Here is a 27,204-nt window from a genome sequence, read left to right on the forward strand (position 1 = left end):
GCTGTCCCAGACTGGCCCTAGAATGATCGCCCAGTGGGCCAAGGTTCCTTTGCGGGACTGGCCGCTGCTTAATATTGATGGATCATAGCCCGGACTCCGAGGAAAACTTCAGCAAAAATACGAACTGGACTCCTGTCGCCCATTCAGGTTCTACCTGTTGCCAAGCATTCTCATGCCGAGGTTCTTGGCGATCTCTCCTTTGTTTGCTACACAATGGTAAATGGTGCCTCGAGCGATGAATGAACAAAGTCGAAGCAAGGAAACAAGATAGAAAAATACCTTGCAAGCCATATTGATACAATCGCTTGCTTTGGCTTGTCCAAACCCTCTGAAAGGGGACGGAGAATACTTTATTTCTTAAAATTCCAGAGGCCCGACGCCTCGTATTCGGCCCATGAGGCGCCAATCACCGTCCTGAACGGGCACGATGGCTGTAACCGAGATCTGAATTTCGGGTCATGGGGACACAAACGGCTAGATATTTCTGTTTTAAGTTATGATTCAGACGGGGATGTACGAAGTACAACACAAGGCTACTGTTCCCTGTGTTCCACCAATGAACCAGGCACCAGGGGCTAAATGACTGTCAAAGTTGTATCCACTATTTCTGAAATTGTGGTTATACTTCAACTTCATTCGAGTTCATGTGGCTTGTTTCAAAGGCCAACCTATCCATCGAGTTTGACACCCCTTCAAACCTACACCCTTTCACACAGAAGCCACCTCCGAGCCCTAAAAGCACGCTAGGAATGGTTTCAATCTGCAGCTCAAATAGTCCGTCGATCTACTCCTCACCCGGTATAGATCATCAGCTGCGGTTACTACAAGGGTCCACAATGAAGGGTCCTGAATGGCCCAAAGCATGGGCTGAAAAGTACTCCGATGGAGACGAGGCTCATATGAATACGAGCTAATTCTATTTCTCCCCAGGCCCCAGGCCCCAGAACGGGCGAGAGAGTCTGCACTCCAGAAGGTTATATTACCAACACCCCCTTCCGCACATCTTCCCAAAGTCTAATTCTCATTTTTAGTACTCCCTCCCTATTTTTTGGTCTTGGTCCACAGGACTCAAGTGATCAACTCACCATGTTGATGCTGCCACTATACGCCCTCTCTCTCCTCCCACTGGCGACCGCATGGACATTCCGCTACACCAACAAAACAGATAGCACGCTGATCCTACGCGGCAACGATGACCAGAATTGCACGGCTATAAGCCTCGCCAAGGACAAACTTTTCACATATGACCCCGAGGGATCTGACCTCTGCGTTTCGATATACTACGACGACGTATGTAGTTCCCGAGCAGGATACTCGTGTACTTCCTGGAGGAAGAATGCTAGTGCTTCCTTCTTCGGTGTCGACATCGCTCCTGAGAGACTGGCCGTTACTACTAGCACCACTGCGCTGCCCACTTCCTCCACAGCTGCATCTACTTCTGTATCTACTTCCACGTCGACATCCACATCCGTTTCCGAGTCTGCGACGAGCACACCGACCTCGACCCCAACGCCCAGTGTCGCTGCCACGAGTGACACTTCCTCTGGTCTCTCCGGTGGAGCAATTGCAGGTATCGTGATTGGTGTTGTAGCAGGTCTTGCTGTCCTCGCTGGTCTTATCTTCTTCTTTATGCGGAGGAATCGCAAGAAAAATGCTCCAGCTATCGTCCAACCCGGTAGCTTTGGGCCTCATGAAGCTGAGGCTACCGTTTCTTCTCTGAGTGGTGCTACAGAGAAGCTGCCAGGTTCTTCGGGGGGAGCGTCGTTCCGTCCTGCGCCTGGTTCGAAGCTTGTTGAGCTTGTTGGTGATGCGGGGACATTTGAGCTGCCTAATAGTCCGCTCAGTGAGATGGATGGTCATTCGGCGACTAAGCCATCGTATCGGGTCTGAAAAGCAATGTAACGAGGCTCATGTTAAGGGGATTTTGTCTCCAAGATCAGATGCTTGGTCTACTTCTTGTCTTAATAGCGCGGAGGGGTTTAAGGTTCAATTGTTTGCTTGATTAATGTGATATCTTAATGAATATTGGATAGTATTGTCGTTTTTGAATTGCATGTAGAATGGTTTTATACGGGCTGAAAATGTGTGTAAAAATATGTTCATTTACAGTAATGGCGTGCCCGACCCATCTAACAGGCTAGGAAGCATGAGTAAATACATTACCATTAAAGAATTAACATGTCGCTAGAATGCCATGCAAAGAAACCCATATCCAAACTCCTTTCATCCCCTGATCATATTTACAAGGACTTCACAGGGCGAGCATCACCGGGCTCCTGACCCTTCTCAAGAGCTACACGCTCGCCCGACGAGGCAAGAGATCCAGACTCACCCACATCAACACGCTGCTCAGCATACTCCTCATCGGGGCGCCAGAAATCCTTCTTTCCGTGAGCAGCACGGTTAACCCAGGGTGGCAAGAAACCACCCTTGACCTTCCAGGACCAAGGATCGGACTCGTCCTTGTTAGGCGGGACGATACGACCACCGCTGACCTTCTCGATGATCCAGGCAATACCGTTGAGAGCGATGTAGCTGGTGATACCAGCAATCAGACCGTAGGCAATACTATAGGTGAAAGGCATGATGGCGATGGTGAGGAATGCGGGAATGGCATCACCGTAGTAGCGCCAGTTGATCTGAGCGGCAGCCTTGGCCATCAATGCACCAACGATCACGAGCGTGCAACCCGTTGCCCAGGGTGGAATAGAGGCGAAGATTGGTGCGAAGAAGACGGAGATGAAGAATGCAATGCCGGTCGTGCACGATGTCAGACCTGTCTTGCCACCTTCAGAAATACCCGCGCCAGACTCGACGAATGCTGTCACAGGAGGGCTGCCAAGCAGGGATCCAATGGAGATAGAGATTGCATCGACCATATAGGCGATGGCGCTGCCCTCGAAATCTTGGGTCTTTTCATCAATGGTGCCGGCGAATCGGGCCATTGAGTACATTGTACCAGTAGTATCCAAAATATCGACATACTGTAATCTGTTAGTGTCAAGCTCTTGGGTAGAACTGTGTGTCACATACCAAGAATGTAATGAAAGCCAATCCAAATTGGCCACCCTTGCCGGAGAGATCCCAATCCTGAGCAACGAGAATGTGCTTAATAGGATGGAATGTCACCACCTTTTTGAAGAAGTCGAACTTGCTCGTGCCCAACTCGGTGTAGGGGAAGTAAGTGACGGGAGTAGTGCGAGGCCACGAGATGATCGACACCAACAAAATACCGATAATAACAGCACCCTTGATGCGGTACATCATCAACAAGGCAGTCAGGATTCCACCACAGAAAATACCAATCCACATAGTGGGGTTGCGCATTTTCTCGCTGCTCATACACAATCCGGTCTCAGGGTCGAAGTATTGAGACGCACATCCAGCCAATTCAATTGGTGTGGACGACGCACCCTGTACCAGTCCAATACCGGCATCATATGTCAAACCAATCAAGGCGAGATATAGACCGATACCGCAGCCGGTGGCGAGTTTAATTGAAGATGGGAGCGCACGCGCTAGCCACTGTCGCATACCGATGAGGGTCAAGCCAAGGAATACCCAGCCTTCAACGAAGACCGCAGTGAGAGCTGTGGAGTAGGAAACCAAGCCAGTACCGCGCACACCAACTACAGTGTAGGCAAAGTAGGCATTCAGACCCATACCGGGGGCGAGGGCGATAGGCAGGTTTGCAAATAGACCCATACAGAATGTAGACAGCGCGGAGATAGCTGCGGTAGCGGTGACGAGGTCTCGGTTGACTTCCTGCGTGCACAGTGCATATTCGGCGTTGGTGGCGCAGTGATCTGACATACTCTCTTCGGGACAGACGCAGGTTCCACCGGTAGCGGAGGTGATGGTGCTGTTGACAGAGATAATATATGCCATGGCGAAGAATGTGGCGAGGCCGGCGCGAATTTCAGTGAAGAAGTAGCTTCCCTTCCTCTCTCTGGGCTATCACGGTGTCAGCTCCCATCGCACGCTTGCCTCTGCTATCACACGTCACGCAGGATATAGAGAATAGAGAATAGAGCGTATGTATAGAAATCCTTACATGACCAGAGCCCTCTAGACGGAACCATTTCCCTACGGGACTGCGGGCAACCCGCAAGTTGGTATTGTGAATCCAATTCTTGATCATCGTGGGATGCGTGAGAGGCGAAGTATCACGTCCTGTACTAGATATAGAACAGAACCCGTCGTTAAGACGCAGTATTTAAAGATGTTCCTGCAGAAGCAGAAGAAGAAGAGAATGTCACATCGAAGCGAAAAAAGAAGAATAACCAGCCAACCACACCATGCTGATAAGCCAGGTAAGAAAAAATCTCATTTGGGTCCAGTCCCAGCTATCTCCGCCTTCCATGGGTCTTGGCGGCTTGGCGGAGTCGCTTTCGCCCGTGAGATGCCGAACTCAAGTCCTAATTGGCTGTGAGCTTGCCGACAGCGTTGTGTCTATGGGTCGAGCCTCGGCAACCCGATGGGTCCGGAAAGAAAAAAAAAAGGGACAGGCGAACGGTCTTCGACTCCCGAATTAGCTATAAAAATCCGAATGTCTTCGTATGATTTTTCGATTGTTTGGCTTCATAATGCCATACATGCCTGAAACGCCAAGACGCCAATGCGGCGCTCAGCCCTCTTGGGCTTTATCTTATCATTCCATATTAGTCGTGGAGATGATGTGCAGGGTTCATGTCGATAAGACGGAGGAAGCCGAATGTACATGAACTACTTTGCGTCCATTGCTTCCCCAGTCCTTGCCTCGTGGCTCTGGGGCTCTGGGGTATTATGGATCGGTCGATTCCGGTCGTGTGTTATCACATATCTCTAGATCGCATAATCAAGCTGTGCGATCTAGAGATATCGGACTTGCACGGGGGCGGCTGACTTGAAAAAGTTCCGCCGCTTGTAGTTTGCTGATTGTGAAGTGTACAGTATCTGTCGGAGATGATAGTGGTATGAGGTTAGAGCGCCGGAGCTATCTATACGGAGAGGAAGTCACGTTCGTGCACACCACAGTAAGCTTTGGATGCTTACTCTGGTAAAAGAGACTGGCGAATCAGATACGACAAGACTGAGGCCCTGTTTTTAGTTGTCTAGCTCTTTCACGTTTCATTCATTTTTGATTCGGTGCATAAATATGATTAAGTAGTTCACGATGAAACCAATGTCCCAACGCCAAATATGTGATTCATGATAATGTCAATCTAATACAACCCAAGCGCCAAGCTTTCAAATTGGTTTCTAAACAGCTTGAGATCCCTGCTTTTCCACTTGAGTCGTACGTTTCGGTTCAAAGACCGGGGCGAATTTCGATTTCTTCCGCAACGAAGGTCCCCATTTGATAAATGCCAGAGGAATAGGAACCATGATGAGGGCAAGACATCCAAGAAGAGTACCAGCCCACTGCACACCCAGATTATTGAACATCTGCTTAGAGAACAAGGGGAAAGCGGCACCGACGGCTGATCGGATAATTGTATTCGCAGCGAAGACGGATGCAGCACTAAGGTTGACGTCAGCATAAGGCACTGCAGTCCCAGGGGAAAATAAAACTTACAAGGTCAAGTACGAATCAATCAGATAATTGAAACACTCCAAGAAGATGACGTAGATCCCAAATCCAGTCATTAGTCCACTGGCAGTAGGAGCCATCCAATGGATTGACTTTGTCCAGCCAGTCCAACCGAACCAGAAAAGGCCGACACAGAAGCAGATACCACCAACGATGGCTGGGGGGAGTCGCCACTCCGGGATGGGAATGTTGTTGTTGGCGGTCAACTTTTTGCTGTATGCCTTCTGGTCCCAGAGGATATAGGAGCCGGCTAGAGCCTCGCCAATAATCAGTGCAATGAAGGGCAGACTACCAACGCCCAGACTCATTCCGTGGATGCCTTGGAACACAACCGGGTAGGCGCCGAGAAGTGCGTACATTAGTCCATAGACGAAACTCATCCACAGGGAAATCTGTTAAAGTTAGTGCCAATTTACACCTTTTATTGAAGCACAACATACCAAGAAGACAATTGGTTCCGTGAAGAGCATACGGAATGGTCGACTGAAGTTGTTCGTGATGAGTTCACCCCAGTCGAGCTCAATCTCCTCCTGTCTAGCGCGAATACCCCAATTGTGGGTCTGTCGTCGGAGAGTAGACGCTTTCTCTACCAGAACAGCGGGTGCATACGTCTCCTTCAAAAGTAGAAGACAAAGTCCAGTAGCCAGCCAACCCATGATGGAAGCAATGTACATAGTCCATCGCCAGCCAAGATAACTGGATGTAATGAAGCCACCCACGAATGGCGAGGCGAACGGTCCCACAAACACAGCCATGGCAAACATGGCAATAGCCACACCTCTTGTCTGGTTGTTATATATATCGGCAAAGACGGCAGGCACGATGGCGATGGGGCTGGCAGAGAAGAACCCAGCAAAGAACCGGGTTAGCATCAATGTCTGGACATCTTTGCTTGTCGCTGTCGCAATAGTAAATATAGAGTAGCCGAACATGCCAATACAGATTGGCCATCTTCTGCCTATGAGCTCACTGGCCGGTGCCCAGATTGTTGGTCCAGACGCGAAACCCAGGACATACAAGGTAACACCGAGAACGGCTACCTCCGTGCTGATATGAAAATGGGGACCGATCGCGCCGACTGCGGAGGAGAAAATGGCACTAGCGAAGGAGGATACGAATGTTGTATAGGCTAGAGTCACCGAGATACCAATCTTCTTGGACAATGGCCAGTTCTGGGGATGGAGCGGATCATTGGCATCCGTGAATTCCACCAGATATTGTTCCGGGTCTGGGAGGGAAGGTGGGTAGGGCTTCCCAGCTCCGAGGGGAAGCCATTGTTCACGAGGTGTGATGCCAGTGCCTGAGCCTACTGTCGAGCGGTGTTGTAGTCGGTAGGTTTCGATACGCGCAAGTTCGACGTCGCCGAGGTTGGTTTGCCGACGCTCGAGCTCCGGCTGGAGGCTTCGTTGTTCTGATAAGCGGCGGTCTGGGCTCGTTTCAATAGTGCTGAGGTCATCGCTTCCACTAGGGCTAGTATCCCCCGGACTGTGAGAAGATGCGCGAGGAGGATCCATATTGCTGGGCTAGTGCTGAAACTCTAGAGCTCCGATGGTTGGATAGCACGGTGCATATATACTGGACATATATTCGGTAAACGACTCGGTTCCTGTTGAGGTGCCATTTTTTTCGTGATCTAGTGGTCGAGGGCGTCATCGATTGATCTCCCCGGGTGTGCCGTTATATAGCCTGATTGGGAAATACGCTCCGTGCGGAACCTGTGAAAGTTAAAATAGTATATCTATCCGATGTAAATGCATGGCCATCGGCACTTGTCGATGGCATATTTGAGGCACTCTGCAGTCTGCAGTTGACACTTCGTACTTCACATGTTTATCATGACGTCACAGATCGGATATCCAAAGCGCATAAAGTTACGAAGATCGTGCATAACTCGAAACGCCCAATCAGGTGACAATCGACATGCTCACTTTTTGGATTGCAAGGAGTAAAAGAAGTCCAATATACAGCCACATCCCCGCAGAGAACTATTGGCCACAAACTCTCCTAGTTAGGAAGGTGTTACGTCCAATTGACGAGTCTCTGCTCATTAGCCTCGGCATAAACATATATACGCGGTGTTCCACCTAGTCCCCGCAGCAGCACTAACGTTAAAGCATTGCAAAGATCGCCATAAATATGCAGGTAGGGAACCATCAGAGACTCTCTGTTTCAATCTCGATTCACCTTCAATCTCTGTACCTCTCTTGCAATAGCTAACCCTCATCTCCTCCCTATCCTCTACGGAGTACACAACACATACCTCGAAGAACTCCACCATGGCGGATACGCACGGCTCCTGTGACCCCGCATTTAACCGGATCCGCGATCTTCTCCAAGAGAGACTAACCTCAGGCGACGAACTCGGCGCATCCCTCTGCGTAAACATCGACGGAAAGAACGTCCTCGACATCTGGGGCGGATATGCAGATGCCGCCAAGACACGCCCCTGGGAGGAGGACACCCTGACAGTAGTCTGGTCATGCAGCAAGATCGTCTCGGCCCTGGCGGCCCTCACACTGGTCGACCGCGGCCAGCTAGACGTCGAAGAGCGCGTCTCGACATACTGGCCCGAGTTCGCCGCCAATGGCAAGGAAGACGTAAAAGTCTGGCAAATCCTCAGCCACTCCTCCGGCCTGCCCTCATGGGAGGACCCGGTTACAATGGAATTCGTCTACGATATCAAGACTTCGACTGAGAAGCTCGCGCAGGAGGCGCCTTGGTGGACGCCTGGTGAGAGCCATGGGTACCAAATGATGACGCATGGGCACCTGATCGGCGAGCTGGTACGACGTATCAGCGGCAAGGGACTGAAGCAGTTTATCGACGAGGAGATTGCGGGTCCGCTAGGCGCGGATTTCAGACTCGGTGTTCCTGAAGAAGATTGGGGGCGGACTGCTGATATCACACCTCCCCCGCCCCCGCCTGGTTTGGACCTTGTGGACCGAGAAAGCATCACTTTCAAGGCTATGACCCATGTTCCCCCTGTTGCGGAGACGTCGATGACTCCTGGGTTTAGGAAGGCTGAGCTTGGCGCGGCGAATGGGTTCGGTAATGCGCGTGCTCTGGCGCGGATTGGATCCATGGTTTCTTTGAAGGGGACTGTTGATGGGAAACAGTATCTTTCGCCTAAGACTGTTGACCAGATGATCCAGGAACGTGTGCGTGGCCCGGACCTTGTGATCGGTTTGAATCTTCGGTTTGCTCTCGGTGTTGCTTTGACACCTGCGGAGCCGCTTCCTTTTATTCCCGAGGGTACTGTCTGCTTCTGGGGTGGCTGGGGTGGTTCTATGATTGTTATGGACTTGAGTCGCCGGATGACCCTTGCTTATGCCATGAACAGAATGTCGTTGGGTACCCTCGGCAATGATAATACCAAGGCTTATTTCAAAGCGGTTTATGAGATCGTGAATTCTCAATCTTCTTCGTGAGGTATTTTAGCTTGCAACACTTCAATAAATATGCAATGAAAGTCAAATACTGTCATTGATAGACTAACAAAACCTCATGTCCAGAAAATTGACGGGTTATTGACATCTACAAATACTTCTTCAATCCGAATCCACGGCCTCCCAATGTGACTGTCACCTCGCCAAGAATATTCAGGTGGACTTCTTGGCCTTGGAAACCTGCTGCCTGCTACCACCAGTCTCTGAGAAAACCAGCTCATCCCGCTCCCAGACCAGTTCAACCGCAGTACCCGCAGGACCAACAAGAGCAGTCAAGAGAGTAACCTTGAACAAGAAACTGACCCAAGATACAACACCAAGTTGCTTGTGAGCAACAGTATATAACTGGATCGCCCAAAGCAAGATACCAGCCGAGCCAATCAAATAATCCCAACGCAGGAAAACGTGCACACCATCCCCGACATTGTCAACAGTCAGTCCAGACCAAGGAAGAGGAATCGCAAAAACATTGGCTGGGTGAAGTGTTTCCAGGACATGATCCGCGAACAGACTTGGAACGATAACCGTAGCCAAAGACACAATCCAAGAAACAAGGTGTGAAAGAGAAGCGTTGATAAACGCAAATGCGTAGACCCAGCGCAAGCTAGACATAGACGCACGCTGGTTATCCGAGAAGAAAGGCGACAAAATGAAGTACGCGACGGTAGTCAGAATCGACACGTAGCCAGGCCAGGGGTGCCACATCGCAATGGCGATTTGCTTCACATCCACTGGAATAACAGCGGGAGCGGGTAAGACCATGATGTTAGTCGGGACCATGAACCCAACTACGAAGATCAATGGGAGAGCTGCGAGCACCGCGCGCGGCACGCGGATGTTGTCTGCATGGGGACGACGCGCGGTGATTGAGCAGCCGAGCTGGAGAGCGCAAATCAAGGGAGTTGCAAAAGCAAAAGTGAGGACTTGGGCTGCGAGGCCGAAGATCATTGGACTGGAGCAGTGGTTTAGCAATCGATTTATTATGCTAATGGGGTGGATAACATACTAAGCAACAATTGTTCCGGTGTTACCCTTTCTCCAGGACTCCAGGACAACTAGAGTCCATGCTGCTCCGAAGGTACCCGAGAAGCCAATGCTGTGAAGCAAAAGACCGGGGTTTGAGCCATCGAGTGATGGGTAGAAAAATGTAGTCAATAGCGTTAGGAGCTTGTCGACTGGCTCAACGCCAGTGTATACTGAGCGCAGGGGCTCATTTATACTAGGAAGCTTGCCAGATTCCACGGCTCTTTTTCCCAATTCATCGAGCCCGTTGATATAGGAAAAGTAGAAGATCGCGTAGAACACGAATGCGCTTAGGGAGAATAGTACGTATCTCATAGTGAGAGTGAGGATGGTCTGAGTTCGATGGAATCCGGGGAGCTACGAATCATCTTATATATGGGTCCCGTGACTGATGCGTGTGAGACCGAGGCCAGTCGTTGATTGTCAACACATGTGCCCAGGTGGTCGACTGTTGAATGTGGGGAAAACCCCCTTGACATCTTGCATACCCGAATAGGTTTAGCCAGGGTCCCTCCGCCGCTTCGCTCTTGGCGACTTCCACCATGGCTCGCTCACTGCCTCTCGAGGCCCTCCTGCATATCTTTTCTTTTCTCACAGATGACATAGTCTCTTGCGCTGGCGTCTGTCGAGAGTGGCAAGTAGCCGCGGAGAGAACCACCTTCTCTACTCTGCTCGCCAACTCCTCGAACCTTGAAGATCTCCGTCGCATTGTCGGACGCACCAGCACTCCATGGCGACCCTCTTTCGTTCGGAAGCTGGATTTCAAGTGCATCTTACCGGCGTACGGCGTCCATGCCCGGAGTCGCTTTGAGGACGAGAACGATCGCAGTTCAAACGACAAGGCGTTTACGCAATCCGTCACATCGCTGTTCAAGGTCCTAAGCTCATGGTCCGACGACGACCGATGTAAACTTGAACTTGTGATTTACGCCCGCTCGCCAGGTGATGTTGAATCTGAGCCCGACTGGGCTAAACGGAAAATCCGAATGCAGAAGCACCAGGCTTTTCCAGACGAAGACCTGTTGTGGGCCCGCTATGGATCTTCGTATCTGCACCTGACCGAGGAGGCACATCTGTCGACCGCCAAATGCGTCGTTGAACTCCAAGTACATGGTTCTTTTCCCTACCGGGAATTGTCGCCACGAAGTGTATCCGAGATCGTATGTCGGCTCCCACGACTGCGGGTATTGTCCGCCAATCTTAGCGACAACAAGCGAAGGAACCCCACGATGCGAGATCATCTTCGCAATGGTATGTCAATCTTTTTCTGTAATTGAACAGCCCTAACAGGGTTTGAGCAGAGTTTTCACAAGGCATCGCCAACTGGCCTCCCTCTCTCAGAAATTTGTGGTTGAGTTATCAAGGAGACCCTGCATGGGACGAAAGCTTTCCCTTGAGGAAAAGAACGAATCCAGGCACGGATCCATTGTGCCTTGCTCTTCATCGCCTAACGCAACAGCTCGAGATTGTCGACTTGACACCAATCATGATCGGTCCTGAGCTCTTTTGGCCAGCAAGTGCCAGCAAAAATATTCCATACTGGCCAAACCTTACCAAAATCAATGTGCGATATGCATCTGCCACCCCTTCCGGCACATGGCTCTTTGAGAGGGATCCAAGATGGAGGGATGTGTCACCTGGTCGCTACCATACGCCCACCTGGAACGAAGGGGATCCTCCAGGTGAAAAGAATATCAATCAATTTCGCACGATGCCTAATAGGGAGCTCAACGAGCTTTATCTTGCTGCCGGACGTGCTGCTCAGCAGATGCCTAGGTTACGAACTATGATACTCTGGGCTGACATACGATGTTCGGGGGATGGGCTCGAAGAGGTAATCAATGCAATCTCCGATCACTGGTTTCAATACACCTCAAGCTCGGCTAGAGCGACTTGGGTTTGCACCTCGGAGTTTCACGTCGCACCTGAGGTCCGAGAGGTGTGGGATGCCGTGGCCAAAAGCCATGGTCAAAGTCATATAACTATCGAGGTATGTACTTTCCCTTGAATAACAGTCCCCGCAAGTTAGCTGACTCAAGTTACATGTCAAGAACCTAGGATTCCACGTTGGGCCTTATGAATCGGCTAGTCCCACGGAGTATTATGACGACGAGCATGGATTCGATGAAGATTTCAAGAAGGAATATGGATGTTTCTCATGGGATTCTTAGACCCTCGGACATGGCACCTGCTGAACGCTTCTTTTAAATACAGGAAGACCAAAAACTCTAGCTGAGAGGGCTTCTTGAATAGTTACACGCTACAAATTTATGAATATCGATCTGCACTTCTTCCACGCTATTTGAACCCGAATTTGTCAGTTACACCAATTTTGTTTGGAAACTGCAGGTCGTGTAACCTTCCGTAGAATAGCAAAGGTGTGTAATTTCTCATGTTCGACGACCATCTATCCTTATTCACCCTTACGCATAACTATCTCCGAATTCCAAGGTCTTCCTTTGATAAGAAATTAGGTATAGAATCTGTATTCCTTGTGTGAGTCAAACTCTTAGGATACGATATATGCTAGACACTCTTTGAATTATAAGAAAATTAAATATTCTAGCCAAGAAGGGTTCTTGAATAGCTAATGGTTCATGGCCTGATCATGTCGAGCATGTGCCGATTGGTCTCCTGCAATCGCCTAAGACTATTGCGGCAGAATTGACTGCGAGGGGTTTTCGCGCGGACTATGTCTTCTGTTTTGCGTATATCCAGTCGACTCCCACAGAGGGAGAAGGGCTCTGGAGTGCGGAGGAAATGGTGACACTGAATCGCAAGTGATCAACCTTAGGATAGAGCCATATTGAATAGACTAGCAACATATTATATAGAGAAGCTGCTTATGAACTTCCTCGAGGGGCTAGATTTGAACAACACAATTCCCAAGCGACAGTTGTTGCACGGAGCCAAGTATTACGGTCTACACATGGTCCCGCAAGCTGTCAACAAGAGAAGTCAGATCGCCGCGTCCTGATCGGGCCAAGCGTTTACTACAACCAGGAAGACTACCTGAAAGCCTTCGCCAGAAGCACCCGATCGGCTGGAACACCACCCGAACATCCCACATCGCCGGTGCTGTCCCAGACGCCGCAATTAAACTTGTGCTATCCTCTGACAGTTTACGCCACAGTCCAAAAATACCTCAACGAGACTCGAGGATACCCAGTGGCCTCGAGGCGTGGGAAACAAATGTATCGATCTCAAGCGCACAAGCGAATGGGTATCTCGCGGAGTGGGCCGTCCTTACTGAACAGACCAAAAGCGTGACCTTCGATTCAACGAATGATTGCCTCCTCACATGGAGCAAGCTCTGTCCAAAGTTGGCTGAGCACTTTCAGATGCCGTGGACCGGTCCCGATACAAGTGATGAAGCCCCTATGCGACAATCACATTTCCCACTGATCCACCCCGCGGTTATGGTTTTCCCGGTGTGGTTCGGTTCCGATGCACTTTGGCAAATTGGGCAAAGACACCAGAGGTTCAGAAGGCTTGGGCGAAGATTGCTGAGAAGCATGGATTGCCGGAGAAGAAGTTGCGGAAATTTGACTGCGCCTTTGGTTTCGCCGACCTTCTCTTGGCGTTGACGTATTCGAATTCTTGAGGTGAGTAATTGGTCTTTGAAGCGAGTAATTGGTATCTCGTAATTGATTCCTGTAGGATCATAGAGCTAGGCACAGTGGTAAAATAGCATGTCCAAGGCCAAGAAAATGGGGTATTTCGGGTTCGTTGACAAAACCGAATCAATCTTGCCCAATTTGTGGAGGAGTATGTGGAACTAGGGATGATCCCACCTCTCTGAGACTGTAGCTAGGATATCGTAGTTAGCATATGCAATGCAGGTAGCCATGAAACAGTGGAGAAGCGAAGAAGAGAAATAAACATCAAACAGGAGGTGGCACGTCACCTGATAGGATAGCCTGACCGCCCAACTCGGCTTGACAAATAAATACTTTCCCCACCATATCCAGGCACCCCATCTCATTTCATTAAAGCGCTCCATCTTCTTCTTCATTCATTTTTCGATTGAATGGTGGTAGTTTGGAACCAATCTACTTGGCTTGTGGGAGAGGCACATGCCGTCCCGGGACCTCTGACAAGATGCTGAGGGATTCGGATATAGATTTGTTGAACCACCATCTATCATCGTTATCAACAGAGCAGCAGAAGCAACATGACAATCTCCAGGGCCTGTTGGGACAGTTCAAGAGCTTGCTAGATGACTACAGCTCACTGAAAAGCGACTACGAGGAGGTGAAAGAAGGCCGAGACAAATACAAAAGACAAGCCCGAGGCCAGGTACGAATTGATAAACACCCAGAAAGCAAGAGTCGAAGACTAACGGTCCACTAGGAGCGCAACCCTTTTGTGCTTGTCCTTGTAGACGGTGATGGATATCTCGTGAGTCTGCCCATTGCGAGTCGGCGTTAGGTATCGACTAACAAATTACCTTCTAGTTCAAGGAGCACTTCTTGAAAAATAGCAGCGAAGGAGGCATCGACGCAGCCCGTGAGCTTAGCGATTCCGTTAGGGAGCTTATGCATTCGACAATGGGTGTGCAAGCCGAGCAATGTCAAATCATGGTTCGTGTCTATGCAAACGTCCTCGGATTATCGAAAGCTCTAGCCCGAGCTGGTCTTGTGGGCCACGAGGCTCGGTCCTTGTCCCCCTTTACTTCGTCCTTTACACGCGCACAGGCGTTGTTCGATTTTGTCGATGCTGCAGAGAAGAAGGAGGGCAGCGATTACAAAATCAGAGGTATTGAGCAGTTTGCACCCTGTAACATTGTTGTTCATGCACTAATTCGTGCCCCAAAATTAAGAAATGTTCCGTCTATTTGCGGAGCTGAATCAATGCCGCCACATCTATTTTGCTGGCTGCCACGACACTGGATACGGTTCGCTGCTGACTCCCTATAGAGGCAGAAGTGACCGTATCACTCTCATCAAAGCCGCCGGTTTCCATCGGGAATTCGAAGCCCTGGACCTGCCTATCAAGGAACTTCCTACCGTATTCATGAACACTCCCCTACTTAACAGCAAGCCGCCAACCGGCCCGGCCGCTAGTAAGGCCATCAGCGGAACCCACACTTCCAATAGTACGAATGGCTCAAATGGTACGCACGGCACAATTGGAATTAAAACAGTCTGCAAGCACTTTCAAAAGGTGTGTATCTGTGCTGGAGAGGTTATTTCAACTAGACAGGCCGCTAACACGGAATCAGGGTATCTGCAAGTTCGGCAATAGCTGCAACAAGCAACACGTCATGCCAAACCAGTCGTTGAATCACACGCCCAACCCACCCTCGTCTAAATACTCTGGTGATTCACCCGAACACGGTTCACCAAAACACATGTGGTCCTCCCCTACAGTTGGCCGCACCGAGGAATTCTTTAGAACCGTACTACCCCTGCCAAGCATCAAAACCGAGGAATTTATCCCCGTCACTAAGGATGGGCACCGAATCGACCCATACATCCCTTCCCCGTCAGGAGCGGCCTTCGATGAATACCACTCTCGAGCAAAAGAAGCCAAGGTCTGCAACAGCTATCACCTGTCGGGAGAATGTGGTGATATGAGCTGCCCGTATGACCACAGCGATGTGTCTGACACGATCATTGAGGTTCTGCGATTCATGCTCCTCCAGCACCCCTGCTCTCGAGCTGGCGCGTGCCGATCCATCAAATGCTACATGGGTCATCTATGCCAGAAGCCCGGGTGCAAGGCCGTCAAGAGCTGGCAATGCCGCTTCAACCAGGCTGCACACACTCTTGATCTTAAGGTCGCTCGATGGGATGTGCCATCCGATCAGAGTGAAATCGACCAATGGTCCATCAGCGATGACTCTCCCCGAGCGCCTTCACCAAGATCTTTCTTCGCCGCTTAGAGTCGCGATCAAGTCTCCCACAAACGAACGAACCTTTTTCTTATCCTCGCCTACTGACAACTAGTCCCTCTTAACCGGGATGTCTCCGTATGTGTGAGAAATGTCGGATTTACGACAACGAGTGGATGTTTGGCGCTAAACCAAGGACGCATCTAAAAAGGTTATTGCAAAGGGATAGAAACGGGTCAGAAACATCAATCTTTCAGGTTTGAAGGCTATCTAGGGTCTTCTTGGCCAACATTATTCGTTGCCTGGTCTATTTTCATTACCTCCACCGTGTAGGTGGTGGTAATCTCAACCGTAAACAACAGAAAAGCGTCCTAACACAGTCCTTTCAATCATTTACTGTCCATTTACTCAATTAATTAGAACGGCTTGACTTGAATTCCTATACTGACGAGTAGTACGCAATGAAAACTAGTAACCGTAGGATATGTCTTTTGCGCATTGCGCATGTCCAGTTGAACAATCTCTAATGACTCAACACAGGTCACAATCTTCCTTCGGATCTAAAAGCCTTGACACCCCATGGATACGATGATAGATCCAATTTTATTTGAGGCATATTTCTAGAGGTATTGCGCGTTTCCCTGTGTGGTGCTGTTATAAACCTAAGTTAGGGTTGAGCACCGATGATCTATACATACGTAATGTCTGCCAAAAGCCACTATAAGCTGTAATAACAACTCTCTCCATTGACATACTTGCACAATCACAAATTCGCCAAATTTACCGATGGAATGCAACCTACCATTCACCCAGTCTTTGAGCCTACTACACGTTCATGGCAATATATAGTAGCCTGTCCAGAAATCAAGACAACTTGGAGATAATGTGTTCACGGGAGACTGCATGTTCAACGCGGACGTTGGCCGCGGGCGTTGCGACTTTCCCGGTGGCGATGCACAGTCCCAGTTTCAATCCATGCAACGCCTCCTATCGTTCCCGCCAGAGACGAAATTATATACGGTACATGATTACCCGCCTGCGCCTACAAACCAGCATCCGTCCCGTAATCCTTCGCCGTATAGCACTGTGGCTGGACAGCAAGAGAAAAATAAGTACCTTGAAGATGACTCGTCTTGAGGAGGCGTCCCTCCAGCGGAGAAATAAGCGGGATAAGGGTCTTGGTAGGCCTAGACTTGTGCATCAGGCATTGCAGATTAATATTCGTGGGGGGAAGATGCCGAGCAGGGTCGTGAGATGGGAAATCTTTCATGCTGTATGCTCTTGATGTCCCGAGGGTCCTGTTGACCGGCTAGCTGGCAACTTTAGCAAATTGTCAACACTTCCATTACTGTGTGAAATATCATTGGATTGCCACTGAAGTTTACAAACCGGGATTCGTTCCGGGGATGAAGAAAGATGGCCCACATTGGGATCTTTTCATGCATTGCTGAGCCAACACGTATGCTCTTTAAGCTTGTGAATATAAAGTATCGAAATCTTTACAGGTTCTTTGGCCAAGATGCTAATCTTGTTATATTTGTGCGTATACTACTTCTTGGGCAACACAAAGTGGCCATCCGAGGCTTTTTTTCAATCTTCCTTTCTTTCCCCTGTGTACTGTAGCCTCTAAACCGATTTCTCACCTGTGATCCTGAAGTAGGCTTCCCTTACCTCTTCACGAGTCTCCATGAGACCAAGCCACTTCTTGATCAAAGGATACTTGTCAAGAGAAAGACCGGCAAGGGGGTAATTATGCAGCCAAGGCTCGAAATGATAATCGACGGCAGAGACACGTCCATTGAGAATGCTTTCTGCACCAGTTTTCTTCAACTGACCTTCGAGGACATCATAACAACGATAGGTCTGAGCCGTGTATCTCTCCAGAGCATTCTCGTTCTTTTCGGCGTTGTATTTCCTATGAATTGTTAATACATAGGACTGACAACCAAGCATTCCAACTAACTGACCTAAACCAAATCGCCTGGCCAGTCATCGGACCCAGTGTCGTCAACAAGAAATACTCCCACTTTTCAAAGTCCACCAGGTCTTGAGCCAACTCCCCGGAAGGTCCAATCATATTACCCTTGTCATACACACGCCGGATATAGTTCATGCAAGCACCAGATTCCCACGCGACAACACCGGTGTTTGGATCCTCGATAGCAGGAACGCGTCCATTCTCGTTGATTTTGAGAAATTTCGTACCCTTCACACCCTTCTCGGGGTCATCTCCGAAATCCCATTTCTTCACTTCATACGGGATGTGGAGTGCTTCGAGGGTGATCGCTACCTTGATCGGATTTGGGCTTGAGCTGTGAGCGTGCAAGATAAGGGGCTTTACGTGAGCAGCCATTTCGAGATCTGAGTTTCGTAGTTGCTAGTTCTATCTTGTAAAAGATCAAGCAGAACGCCTTGAGTGGCTCTCGGGTTGGGTGGCAAATGAAGCAACAATGATGTAACTTTGTCGGAGAAACCTGGGGTAATCAAGTAAGCTTATTTAGCCTGGCTGATGCTTGGCATATATAGTACATAAACAATAGGTATAAGTTTAAAATCCCCTCGTACGTTGTTCTGAGAAAATTTGCGTGGCTGCATTTTGCCGGGGTGCCGGTTAAACAGCTAAATATTCCTTCAATGAGATCGCAGCTTAGTCCCGCTGTGTTGATCAGGCGATGCGGGGTGATGAGGGTTTCGATCAATAGAAAAGAGAAAAGAATGAGTTCTTTTCAGAGGTCTTGAATTAGCGTTTTCCCAGTGTTGAGATTGTTTAATGCTGATGTACATTCTTAATTGAATAAAGTGCAATTGAAAATGTTACTCAGCAAAGTAACATTGCTCACCCTGTGGTCAGTAGCTGCGTCTCTGGTTCCTGGCTCCATTAGCAGTAAAATTCCTACTGAAAGTAATGGACTACAAGATCTAGTGAGTTGACTACTGCCACCCAACAACCTTCCCACAATCTAAGTCGCGCATAATAGGTAACATGGGACCAACACTCAATCATTGTTCGAGGAGAGCGACTCATGATTTTCTCCGGAGAATTCCATCCATTCCGCCTCCCAGTACCTGGCCTATGGCTCGATGTGTTCCAGAAAATAAAAAGCATGGGCTTCACAGGTGTCTCATTCTACACGGACTGGAGCCTACTCGAAGGGAACCCAGGACACGTTATCACAGACGGGATATGGAATTTGGATGAGTTCTTCAACGCTGCAGCACAAGCTGGCATATATCTCATCGCTCGACCGGGACCTTATATCAACGCAGAAACCACTGGTGGTGGGATACCTGGATGGGTCCTACGCAAGCAAGCTATTATTCGATCTGATGACCCAGAGTACCTCAATGCGACAGAACAATATGTTTCAACTCTGGGTCAAATCATTGAACGCGCTCAGATAACCCATGGTGGTCCGGTTATCATGGTTCAGCCGGAGAATGAGTACTCTACTTGGCCAGATGTGACTGATTTCCCGAGCGAGATGAATAGCAATTACATGGCCTATGTTGAGAAGCAACTTCTTGATATAGGGATTTCTGTCCCTTTGATTGTCAATGATAACCTGAATCTGGGGTACTTCGCGCCAGGATCGGGCGTGGGAGAGGTGGATATCTATGGCATTGACTCTTACCCAATGCGTTATGATTGTGAGTATATATTTAGTAGCACGAGCTTTTATGGGTGGATACTGATATTTGATACAGGTGCGCATCCTACGGTCTGGCCGACCTATAGGTTCCCATACAACTGGCAAGTTTTACACGACCAAGAGAGTCCAACAACGCCTTTCGCTATCGCTGAATTCCAAGGGGGCTCTGGGGAGGGATGGTATGGTTAAAGTATACTCTTCGGAATATGAAGTATAAAAAAAACTAATCCGATTCTAGGGGAGGTGTGGACCAAGATATGTGTGGCCAGTTAGTGAACGAGGAAGCAGTTCGGGTAGTTTACAAGAACAACTACAGCTTCGGTGTGAAGATCTTCAATATTTATATGGTGTGTTCACGCAGGCCCTGGTCTACTGTTTGCGATTTTAACTTCAATACAGACCTTCGGTGGCACCAACTGGGGTAACCTGGGATACATGGGCGGAGATACATCATACGACTATGGAGCCGCCATCGCTGAAGACCGGACAATTTGGCGCGAGAAGTACAGTGAACAGAAGCTTGAAGCCAACTTTCTCAAAGTATCACCTGCTTATCTGACGGCAACTTCTCATCTCGGAGTTAATGGGTCTTACGGCGCACCGGCTACGATCGCTGTGACTCCTCTCATTGGCAATGGAACACAGACAAACTTCTACGTTATTAGACACGCTGACTTCACCTCCATCGACAAAACCCAGTACACTCTAACTCTCGCAACGAGCGTTGGCAATATCACTGTTCCTCAGCTAGGAGGCCACCTGACGCTCAACGGTCGCGATTCCAAATTCCACGTCACAGATTACGATGTCGGCGGCATCAACCTGATCTACTCCTCCGCAGAAATATTTACATGGGCGCGAGGGGCCGAGTCGGCACGTGTACTGATCCTCTACGGGGGTGTCGGAGAATCACATGAGTTCGCTCTGCCTAGCCATCTTGGAAAGCCGACTGTCTCCGAAGGGACAGACATCACTGTTCAGCGACGCGGGGCTACCTGGGTCATACATTGGCATGTTACACCGGACCGACGCATCGTCCGAGCAGCAGACCTGGAAATATACCTGCTCTGGCGGAATGAGGCATACAACTACTGGGTAATGGAACTGCCTGCTTCAGGCGCGATTGGAAATTATTCATCGCCATCCAAAAACGTGGTGATCCTCAAGGCTGGATATCTTATCCGTACGGCGAATCTGATAGAAACGCGTCTTCATTTGACCGGCGATGTGAATGCGACTACAGAAATCGAAATTATCTCTAGCCCAGTTAAGCACCTTCAAGACATCACGTTCAATGGAGAAGCATTGAAAACTTCTAAATCGACCAATAGGAAGATCTTCGGGACAGTTAGATACGACCCTCCTAAGTTTGACATCCCCGATCTGTCCAACCTGGACTGGAAGTTCCTTGATTCTCTCCCTGAGATTATGACGTCGTACGACGACTCAGCTTGGACACGGTGTACATTGAAGTCGACTCACAATCCGCGGCCGTTGGACACCCCGACTAGTCTATACTCTATGGACTATGGATATCACACTGGGTCCCTGTTTTATCGCGGTCATTTCAATGCCAATGGCCAAGAATCCAATGTCTGGCTGAATGTATCTGGCGGCATAGGCTTCGGACATTCTTTTTGGTTGAATAACACATTCCTCGGCTCGTGGGTTGGGTCGAGCGCCAACTCCACAATTGTCCATAACGTGTCACTGCCATCAGCCTTGACACAAGGCAGCGCGTATGTGCTATCCGTTTTGATTGATCACATGGGCCAGGATGAGGAGGCTCCTGGTACAGATGCAATCAAGTTTCCGAGAGGTATTCTGAACTATGGAATCTCGGGCCATGACCAATCGGATGTCTCGTGGAAGCTGACAGGTAATCTTGGCGGAGAGCAGTACCAGGATCTAGTCCGAGGTCCTCTAAATGAAGGCAGCATGTATGCCGAGAGACAAGGCTACCACTATCCTAGTCCACCGGATTCAAAGTGGAAGAAGTCAAATCCAGTGAAAGACGGCTTGTCGCATGCAGGTGTTGGCTTCTATACAGCATCTTTCCAACTCAGAATCCCGAGTGGGTGGGATGTTCCAATGAGTGTCGTGTTCGGCAACTCTTCGCAGATTAATTCTGGAAATGGAAGAGACAACTACAGATGTCAGCTGTTTATCAATGGGTACCAGTTTGGAAAGTATAGTGAGTCTGCAACTAGTCATGGTTCCATGGTTCCGAATACCCAACCCACTAACCTTAACGTTAATTTCTCAGTAAACAAACTCGGTCCTCAGAATATATTCCCTGTCCCTGAAGGAATACTCAACCATGAGGGTGAGAATTTCATAGCTTTGACCGTTTGGGCACAGGATAAGCTAGGGGCAGCTCTTGGAGGATTGGAGTTGGTGCCCACATCAGCCATAAAATCTGGCTACAGCAGACCTCAGCCCGCACCACAACCAACTTGGGTACGGCGATCAGGTGCCTACTAGGATAGATATTCAATTTGAAGATCAGAAATCAAGATTAGTATATATGCGGATCTAAGAATCTATATGCATCGCATCCATTGAAACCCCGGGACTTTTAGACCGAAAAAAGGATGGGGAAAAAATCCGAAACGAAACGGCAACCGCCACTAAAGAATACTAAGGGCGAGTGCAGCGACCAACGCGTCAAGTGCTGAGCTATGCGTTGACGCATCCACTGTGGCTTGAATAGGACCAGCCCAGTTGACGCCCAGTCCACCTTTCTCGTCGCGGTCGTTCTTCCAGATGCTGTTCGCACTGTTGATGATCACTTTCCTGTAGGTCTCATCCGGGGATGCTCTTTGCAGCATTTGCAAGTTACGAATGAAAATCCCCTTGAACTGTGTTCCATCTGGGAGACACTGCGGCTCACAGAATTCGTGAATGACCATGTTAGAGTCGGCCAGTGTCTTAATGGCCGCTTCGGCAATTTTGTTGGCAGAGGGCAACAGAGTGTCGTTGGGTGCTGCTCTGTTCAACTCAACCAGACCACCGAGGACAACACCCTGGTTGTAGGACCAGCTGGAGAAAGGTTAGTCAGAATGCAAGCACAGATGGGATTGTGCCACATACACAGTCGCTCCGTTATTCTGGCAGTTCTCCAATAGTCCATCGTTGATGGTACCATTCTCGCCGATGAAACCCTGGGATGTGAACCAGTCCCATTCCTTTTGTGCCCAGCGGACATAATATTCTTTGCGGTCTGGGACTCGGTTGGCCAGATGTGCTGCAACGGAGAGGAATACTTCATTCGTAATCGAGTTGACGTAAGTGCTCGTAGGGTTCCATGGAATACCACCACCACCACAGTTGGTACCCCAAGCTGCGGCCTATAAAATATCAGTGTGAGGCCAAATCAAAAGATAAGATGAGACCATACCAAGCTCTCGAAGATCCCCTCAGCTAGCTCCAGGTATGTCTGCTCCCTAGTAGCATCATATGCAGCAATCCATGCCAGGGCCCACCATCCATCATCATCGTATGCTTGGTCGAGCCATTGCGAGGCATTGACAGAGTTAGCGCCCTGGTTGTCGCGAGTAAAGACGGTCTTCTTCTCGGGACCGGGGTGCGGGTTCGACACTGGACCCACGTGGAATGTGTTGTTGAAGACATAAGTCGCTGTATCCATAACAGAGGGATCCAAAGCAGCCAAATCTGCGACGGTAGTCATACAACTAGCGCCATCCCACCAACCACAGGTATCCCAAATGCCACTTTGGGGGTTATACCAGGTCTGGAGGGTCTTCAAAGCATCCTGGGCTCTTGATTGTGCGTCATCAGCAGCGGCAGATCCTGTCAGAAGCAGCGACACCAGTGCGGGAGCTGCAAGAGCATTGCGAGAGAACAGCATTGTTTCAAGCTTTCAACGCAGAAAACTCGACCCTGTCGAGGATTCCCGGCCAGCAGCACATGTTGGCTTTAAATAAGACACCTCCAATTTTCAAGTCAGGTTCCTAGACGCATCATTGCATACCCAAAACAATTATGCATTCCTGCGTCTTAGGGTGCCTTGATTGGCGACCGGCTGCATGGCCCACTATGGCGGATCGCTCACCCCTGATCTGCAATGATCTTCTTTACGCTGTGAAACTGAAACTTTGGCTAATGGTAGGGCAGTCGGTCTTCCAAGGAACCAGCCTTGCAGGACAACCCGGACCCCGGTCAATTTGCAAAACGAGATGCATTCAAGGGGCCTGCGCTGCTGTGCTCACTCTGCGTGGTGTATAGGCGCAATCGTTAGCGCCTCCACCCCTTGCAAGCTTATGGCCCCGCTATTTGTATGCATCCCTAAGGAGTCGAACATGGAAACTCCGTATCTATTGAGCATGATTTCGGGGCCATCTGGAGTCCGCTGTCCGTTCATTGCAGCGGTCTGGTGGCCCTATGTTCCGAGTAAGTCCACTGGAGAAGCTTGATGGATCAGGATTTAAGCGATATAGGCTGTCTAATGTCATTGGCCAGTTGCCACTGATCGTCTCGGAAATAATTGAGGTCTCATCAGTCGACCTGACCGATATTAGTCGAACCTGTATGGAATGCACTTGACATCTGCAATTTCACCACTCTGCCCTCCATGCGCTCGGGTGCATTTCGCCTACACATTGCCCCAAGGCACTGGCTAGGTATATGAGACACACATTGTCTAAGATGCGCAACGTTGGAATCGGACTATTGCTTTACTGACGTCAGCAAGCAGCAGATTCCTCGTAGTCCCCGTGGAAGCCAAGTGTCTCGGTTCATCTCCATGTGCATGCAAGTTACTGGTCTGTCAAAGGGAGAATTCAATCCTATGCATAACCGGTCCCACTCGTTCGAGACAGCAGTTGGCTGGGGAATGATAAAGTTTATGAATACATACATCCGACAGCACTGTTCGCTCAAGTCAATGAAACAGCATATCGCGAAAGCTAAATTAACTTTTCGGTCATTCTCAATCACATCACTCGGCATATTCTTGTCGCATCTCAATGCATGATGAGAGCATATAGAGACAGTCACCGCTTGGAAGAGAATAGGTAGCCAAGTCGGCCAAGGAACTCGGCATCCCTTTTTCCCTACTTTGAGGGAAAATCTAAGGTTGTCTCACTGGGAGGATCAGAGGGGTGCTTTGTACTAATATTAATTTAGCTAAGAGAATCACATGCAAGCTGGCGCATTAGCAAACGAGCGCAAGACCCATGTCCCACCCCCGGGAGAAACGTGTTTATTCCTGAGCAATCTGCATGGACGTTGAGGAAGCTCACGCCTGAAAGAATAATGTGGCATCGGAGAGGGCAAACCGGGGACTTAATGTCCTGGGATTCCGGATTGGGAGTGACTGGGCATAAAAGCCCCGGGCAGTAGGCCGTAGTGTGTGAGTCCTCGTCTGATCATCGCCAGTTTACTGGTTTTCGACAATCCAATGTGCCACTAGAAGCCTCTTACTGTGAATCCTAGATCTTGAGCCATAGCAGGAATGAATTTGACTTGAGCGTTGAATTGATTGTAGTACAGCAGGCGCCCCATTTGTGCGGTTTGCGAATCCTTTGTAAAGTAGACTTGGTCGAGCGTCATGCCACGAATCATGTGTGTTGTCTCAACTTAAGCTTGATCTCTTTGAGATAGTACTCTTTACTCATAATATTTTCTTCATGCCACCATGCATGTTCAGTACACCTAGAGATAATATAGTTGCGATATTTTGGGTATATGAGACTCGTGATAAACAAGGAATTAATGTGCGTTTTAACAAATCTCCTATATCCGTAATTATAGAGACCTAAGTAGCTAGATTGTGTCTGTACCCCGTGTCAAGAATTTAATAGACTACGCTGTTTGGTACCTGTATACGCTGTTGAGAACCCAACCACCGGAATCATTAGGAATTCTTTGTTTGCCTGATGGCACCTTTGTTGTGTCATTTCGCTTGACAAAGCAAGAGGCTCTTATATGTAGTTGTGTTTCGTAAACCAATCATAGGCTGATTAATAGTATAATTTCATTGTTTCATACAATCACAGCTCCTCCGATGATCCAGGGTTTGTGCTCAGGCAATGTGTTTGCCTGACTGCCAACATTGTTACTTCGTTGCTCAAGGTAGTAGCTTGAGAATATAAAGCCAGTCCAGCAAGCCCTCCAACTTTCAAAATACCATGAGTGATTTTCTTGCAACTAAACAAAGTTCAACTTCCTTTCAGCCCAGCATGCCTTCGAACGCTCACGAGATTGTCTTCAGTATGCAAAACAATCACCCACATCCACCTTGACTATTGACTGAAGCTAACATCATTATTACACAGGGACCTCCATTGCGGCCTGCAACTCAGGCGACCACCTCCGCGTTTACATGCAAGATGTCCAGGGCAAAATCCGCGAAACTGTATACGAAAATGGTTGGAGCAATGGCACTGAGAAAAATGTCATTGCCTCTGCCAAGCTCTTCTCTCCCCTAGCCTGCACTTCAAAGGAACTTGAAACGGCAAGCTTGTCATCAACGCATGGCTTTCGGAAGTTTGCTAACAGTGTTTTTCTAGATCCGAGTGTTCTATCTTTCTAGTGAGAACACCGTCAAAGAAATTGCTTACGATAAGTCCGAGGGCTGGTTTGAAGGCACCATTGGCAAGAAACACTACTTTACCGCCCCTTATTCAAGGCTTGCAGTCTGCCACTTGATGAAGGGTTCGGACATGGAGATGCGGGTTTATTGCCAGCTGACGGATAACACAATTCAGGAATTCGGTATTAAGGGTAAGATATTGATCCAATACCCCCGGTACATCTCTGACAATTTTTAATACAGATGAGAGCTCGGGTTGGCAGAAGATGTCAAATCTCGGACCTGCCATGCCCGGCACCGAAATCGCCTGCACCGCGTTTAAGTCTCCGCACGTAGGCATTCGGTACGTTTCAATGATACTTGGCCTACTATACCAAAAGCTAAACGTTTTTTAGCGTCTACTTCCAGCACATGGAGTATGGTCTCATGGAGAAGTGCCATGACGGCCACCGCGGCTGGTATGACGGATGGATGAAGTTCCCCAAGATGCAACCCCGAACATCCATTGCTTGCACCAGCTATGGTTCTGGCTCGGATATCATGGGAATCCACGTCTTCTATACTTCTGCCAATATGGCCCTCGAGATGGTCTACGATGGCAAGTCGTGGCGCGAGGGACAGTTTCATGCCGACTGCATTCCTGGTACAGAGATAGCATGTATCAGTTGGGTTAGTGGCTCCCGCCCGGAGATTCGTGTCTACTTGCAGGCTGGTCATGAGATCTCTGCCATCTCTGAGTTTGCGTGGACTCACGGAACTTGGAAGTCGGGAGAGACGGCTCTCCCTCCTGCTTGATTCTTGGGAAATTCTGATTGCGACATCAGCGGATTCCGAAGCGGATTTGTCCAATTTGAGATCATGGCTCGCTTTAGTATTACAAAATGAATGGTTTGAGCTCTTCTGATAGCGAGGTTGACATCAAGCAAGTTTATATCTATGAAGAAACTCATATCCTAAGGGCGGGGTAACTGTGACTCAACCACAAACTTCTTCAACTTCCAGGGCTCTCTACAACTTCTCTGTAATTTTTAGTTTCTTTTGTTGGCGAATTCTTCCAAGTCCTGTCAGCCCTCGGTCTTTCTTGCTCTCTCGCTTTCAAAAGCGCCCGAATAAAGCCTATC

The 27,204-nt window shown here is 49.1% G+C and overlaps 11 protein-coding genes across 11 annotated transcripts; 6 read left to right on the forward strand and 5 right to left on the reverse strand.

Annotated features, from left to right (window-relative positions):
- Window positions 1–836: 836 nt before the first annotated feature.
- On the forward strand, window positions 837–1,890 carry PENARI_c009G11316 (uncharacterized protein; the record flags this gene model as incomplete). The annotated part of the gene is made up of 3 exons (XM_022632046.1): window positions 837–874; window positions 931–957; window positions 1,032–1,890. 3 exons carry the CDS (start codon window positions 837–839, stop codon window positions 1,888–1,890), a joined length of 924 nt encoding a protein of 307 aa, XP_022488063.1.
- Window positions 1,891–2,240: 350 nt separating this feature from the next.
- On the reverse strand, window positions 2,241–4,141 carry PENARI_c009G11859 (NCS2 family permease; the record flags this gene model as incomplete). The annotated part of the gene is made up of 3 exons (XM_022632062.1): window positions 2,241–2,984; window positions 3,034–3,954; window positions 4,055–4,141. 3 exons carry the CDS (start codon window positions 4,139–4,141, stop codon window positions 2,241–2,243), a joined length of 1,752 nt encoding a protein of 583 aa, XP_022488179.1.
- A 1,100-nt stretch (window positions 4,142–5,241) lies between these two features.
- On the reverse strand, window positions 5,242–7,086 carry PENARI_c009G05989 (MFS transporter; the record flags this gene model as incomplete). Its single annotated transcript, XM_022631879.1, has 3 exons — window positions 5,242–5,503; window positions 5,558–5,964; window positions 6,013–7,086. The coding sequence occupies 3 exons, from the start codon at window positions 7,084–7,086 to the stop codon at window positions 5,242–5,244; spliced, it is 1,743 nt and encodes a 580-aa protein (XP_022488121.1).
- A 762-nt stretch (window positions 7,087–7,848) lies between these two features.
- Window positions 7,849–9,000, forward strand: PENARI_c009G05906 (serine hydrolase domain-containing protein; the record flags this gene model as incomplete). Its single annotated transcript, XM_022631875.1, has 1 exon — window positions 7,849–9,000. The coding sequence occupies one exon, from the start codon at window positions 7,849–7,851 to the stop codon at window positions 8,998–9,000; it is 1,152 nt and encodes a 383-aa protein (XP_022488175.1).
- Window positions 9,001–9,171: 171 nt separating this feature from the next.
- PENARI_c009G11600 (uncharacterized protein) lies at window positions 9,172–10,356 on the reverse strand (the record flags this gene model as incomplete). Its single annotated transcript, XM_022632052.1, has 2 exons — window positions 9,172–9,970; window positions 10,025–10,356. The coding sequence occupies 2 exons, from the start codon at window positions 10,354–10,356 to the stop codon at window positions 9,172–9,174; spliced, it is 1,131 nt and encodes a 376-aa protein (XP_022488198.1).
- A 227-nt stretch (window positions 10,357–10,583) lies between these two features.
- On the forward strand, window positions 10,584–12,212 carry PENARI_c009G09531 (uncharacterized protein; the record flags this gene model as incomplete). The annotated part of the gene is made up of 3 exons (XM_022631993.1): window positions 10,584–11,201; window positions 11,501–12,031; window positions 12,093–12,212. The coding sequence occupies 3 exons, from the start codon at window positions 10,584–10,586 to the stop codon at window positions 12,210–12,212; spliced, it is 1,269 nt and encodes a 422-aa protein (XP_022488096.1).
- Window positions 12,213–14,142: 1,930 nt separating this feature from the next.
- Window positions 14,143–15,928, forward strand: PENARI_c009G04149 (zinc finger CCCH domain-containing protein; the record flags this gene model as incomplete). The annotated part of the gene is made up of 5 exons (XM_022631828.1): window positions 14,143–14,340; window positions 14,395–14,442; window positions 14,499–14,809; window positions 14,961–15,207; window positions 15,266–15,928. The coding sequence occupies 5 exons, from the start codon at window positions 14,143–14,145 to the stop codon at window positions 15,926–15,928; spliced, it is 1,467 nt and encodes a 488-aa protein (XP_022488349.1).
- Window positions 15,929–16,741: 813 nt separating this feature from the next.
- On the reverse strand, window positions 16,742–18,230 carry PENARI_c009G09963 (glutathione S-transferase family protein; the record flags this gene model as incomplete). The annotated part of the gene is made up of 3 exons (XM_022632004.1): window positions 16,742–16,864; window positions 17,549–17,792; window positions 17,845–18,230. The coding sequence occupies 3 exons, from the start codon at window positions 18,228–18,230 to the stop codon at window positions 16,742–16,744; spliced, it is 753 nt and encodes a 250-aa protein (XP_022488118.1).
- A 458-nt stretch (window positions 18,231–18,688) lies between these two features.
- On the forward strand, window positions 18,689–22,011 carry PENARI_c009G11111 (glycoside hydrolase family 35 protein; the record flags this gene model as incomplete). Its single annotated transcript, XM_022632042.1, has 6 exons — window positions 18,689–18,799; window positions 18,856–19,525; window positions 19,583–19,706; window positions 19,766–19,874; window positions 19,927–21,721; window positions 21,794–22,011. 6 exons carry the CDS (start codon window positions 18,689–18,691, stop codon window positions 22,009–22,011), a joined length of 3,027 nt encoding a protein of 1,008 aa, XP_022488238.1.
- A 146-nt stretch (window positions 22,012–22,157) lies between these two features.
- On the reverse strand, window positions 22,158–23,398 carry PENARI_c009G09092 (putative glycosyl hydrolase; the record flags this gene model as incomplete). The annotated part of the gene is made up of 3 exons (XM_022631977.1): window positions 22,158–22,569; window positions 22,621–22,877; window positions 22,928–23,398. 3 exons carry the CDS (start codon window positions 23,396–23,398, stop codon window positions 22,158–22,160), a joined length of 1,140 nt encoding a protein of 379 aa, XP_022488351.1.
- A 2,332-nt stretch (window positions 23,399–25,730) lies between these two features.
- On the forward strand, window positions 25,731–26,878 carry fleA (fucose-specific lectin FleA; the record flags this gene model as incomplete). Its single annotated transcript, XM_022631869.1, has 5 exons — window positions 25,731–25,761; window positions 25,827–25,906; window positions 26,061–26,274; window positions 26,327–26,426; window positions 26,479–26,878. 5 exons carry the CDS (start codon window positions 25,731–25,733, stop codon window positions 26,876–26,878), a joined length of 825 nt encoding a protein of 274 aa, XP_022488129.1.
- Between the last annotated feature and the right edge of the window lie 326 nt (window positions 26,879–27,204).

This window comes from Penicillium arizonense, assembly GCF_001773325.1.
Source record: "Penicillium arizonense strain CBS 141311 chromosome Unknown PENARI_contig009, whole genome shotgun sequence".
Classification (NCBI taxonomy): Eukaryota; Fungi; Ascomycota; class Eurotiomycetes; order Eurotiales; family Aspergillaceae; genus Penicillium; species Penicillium arizonense.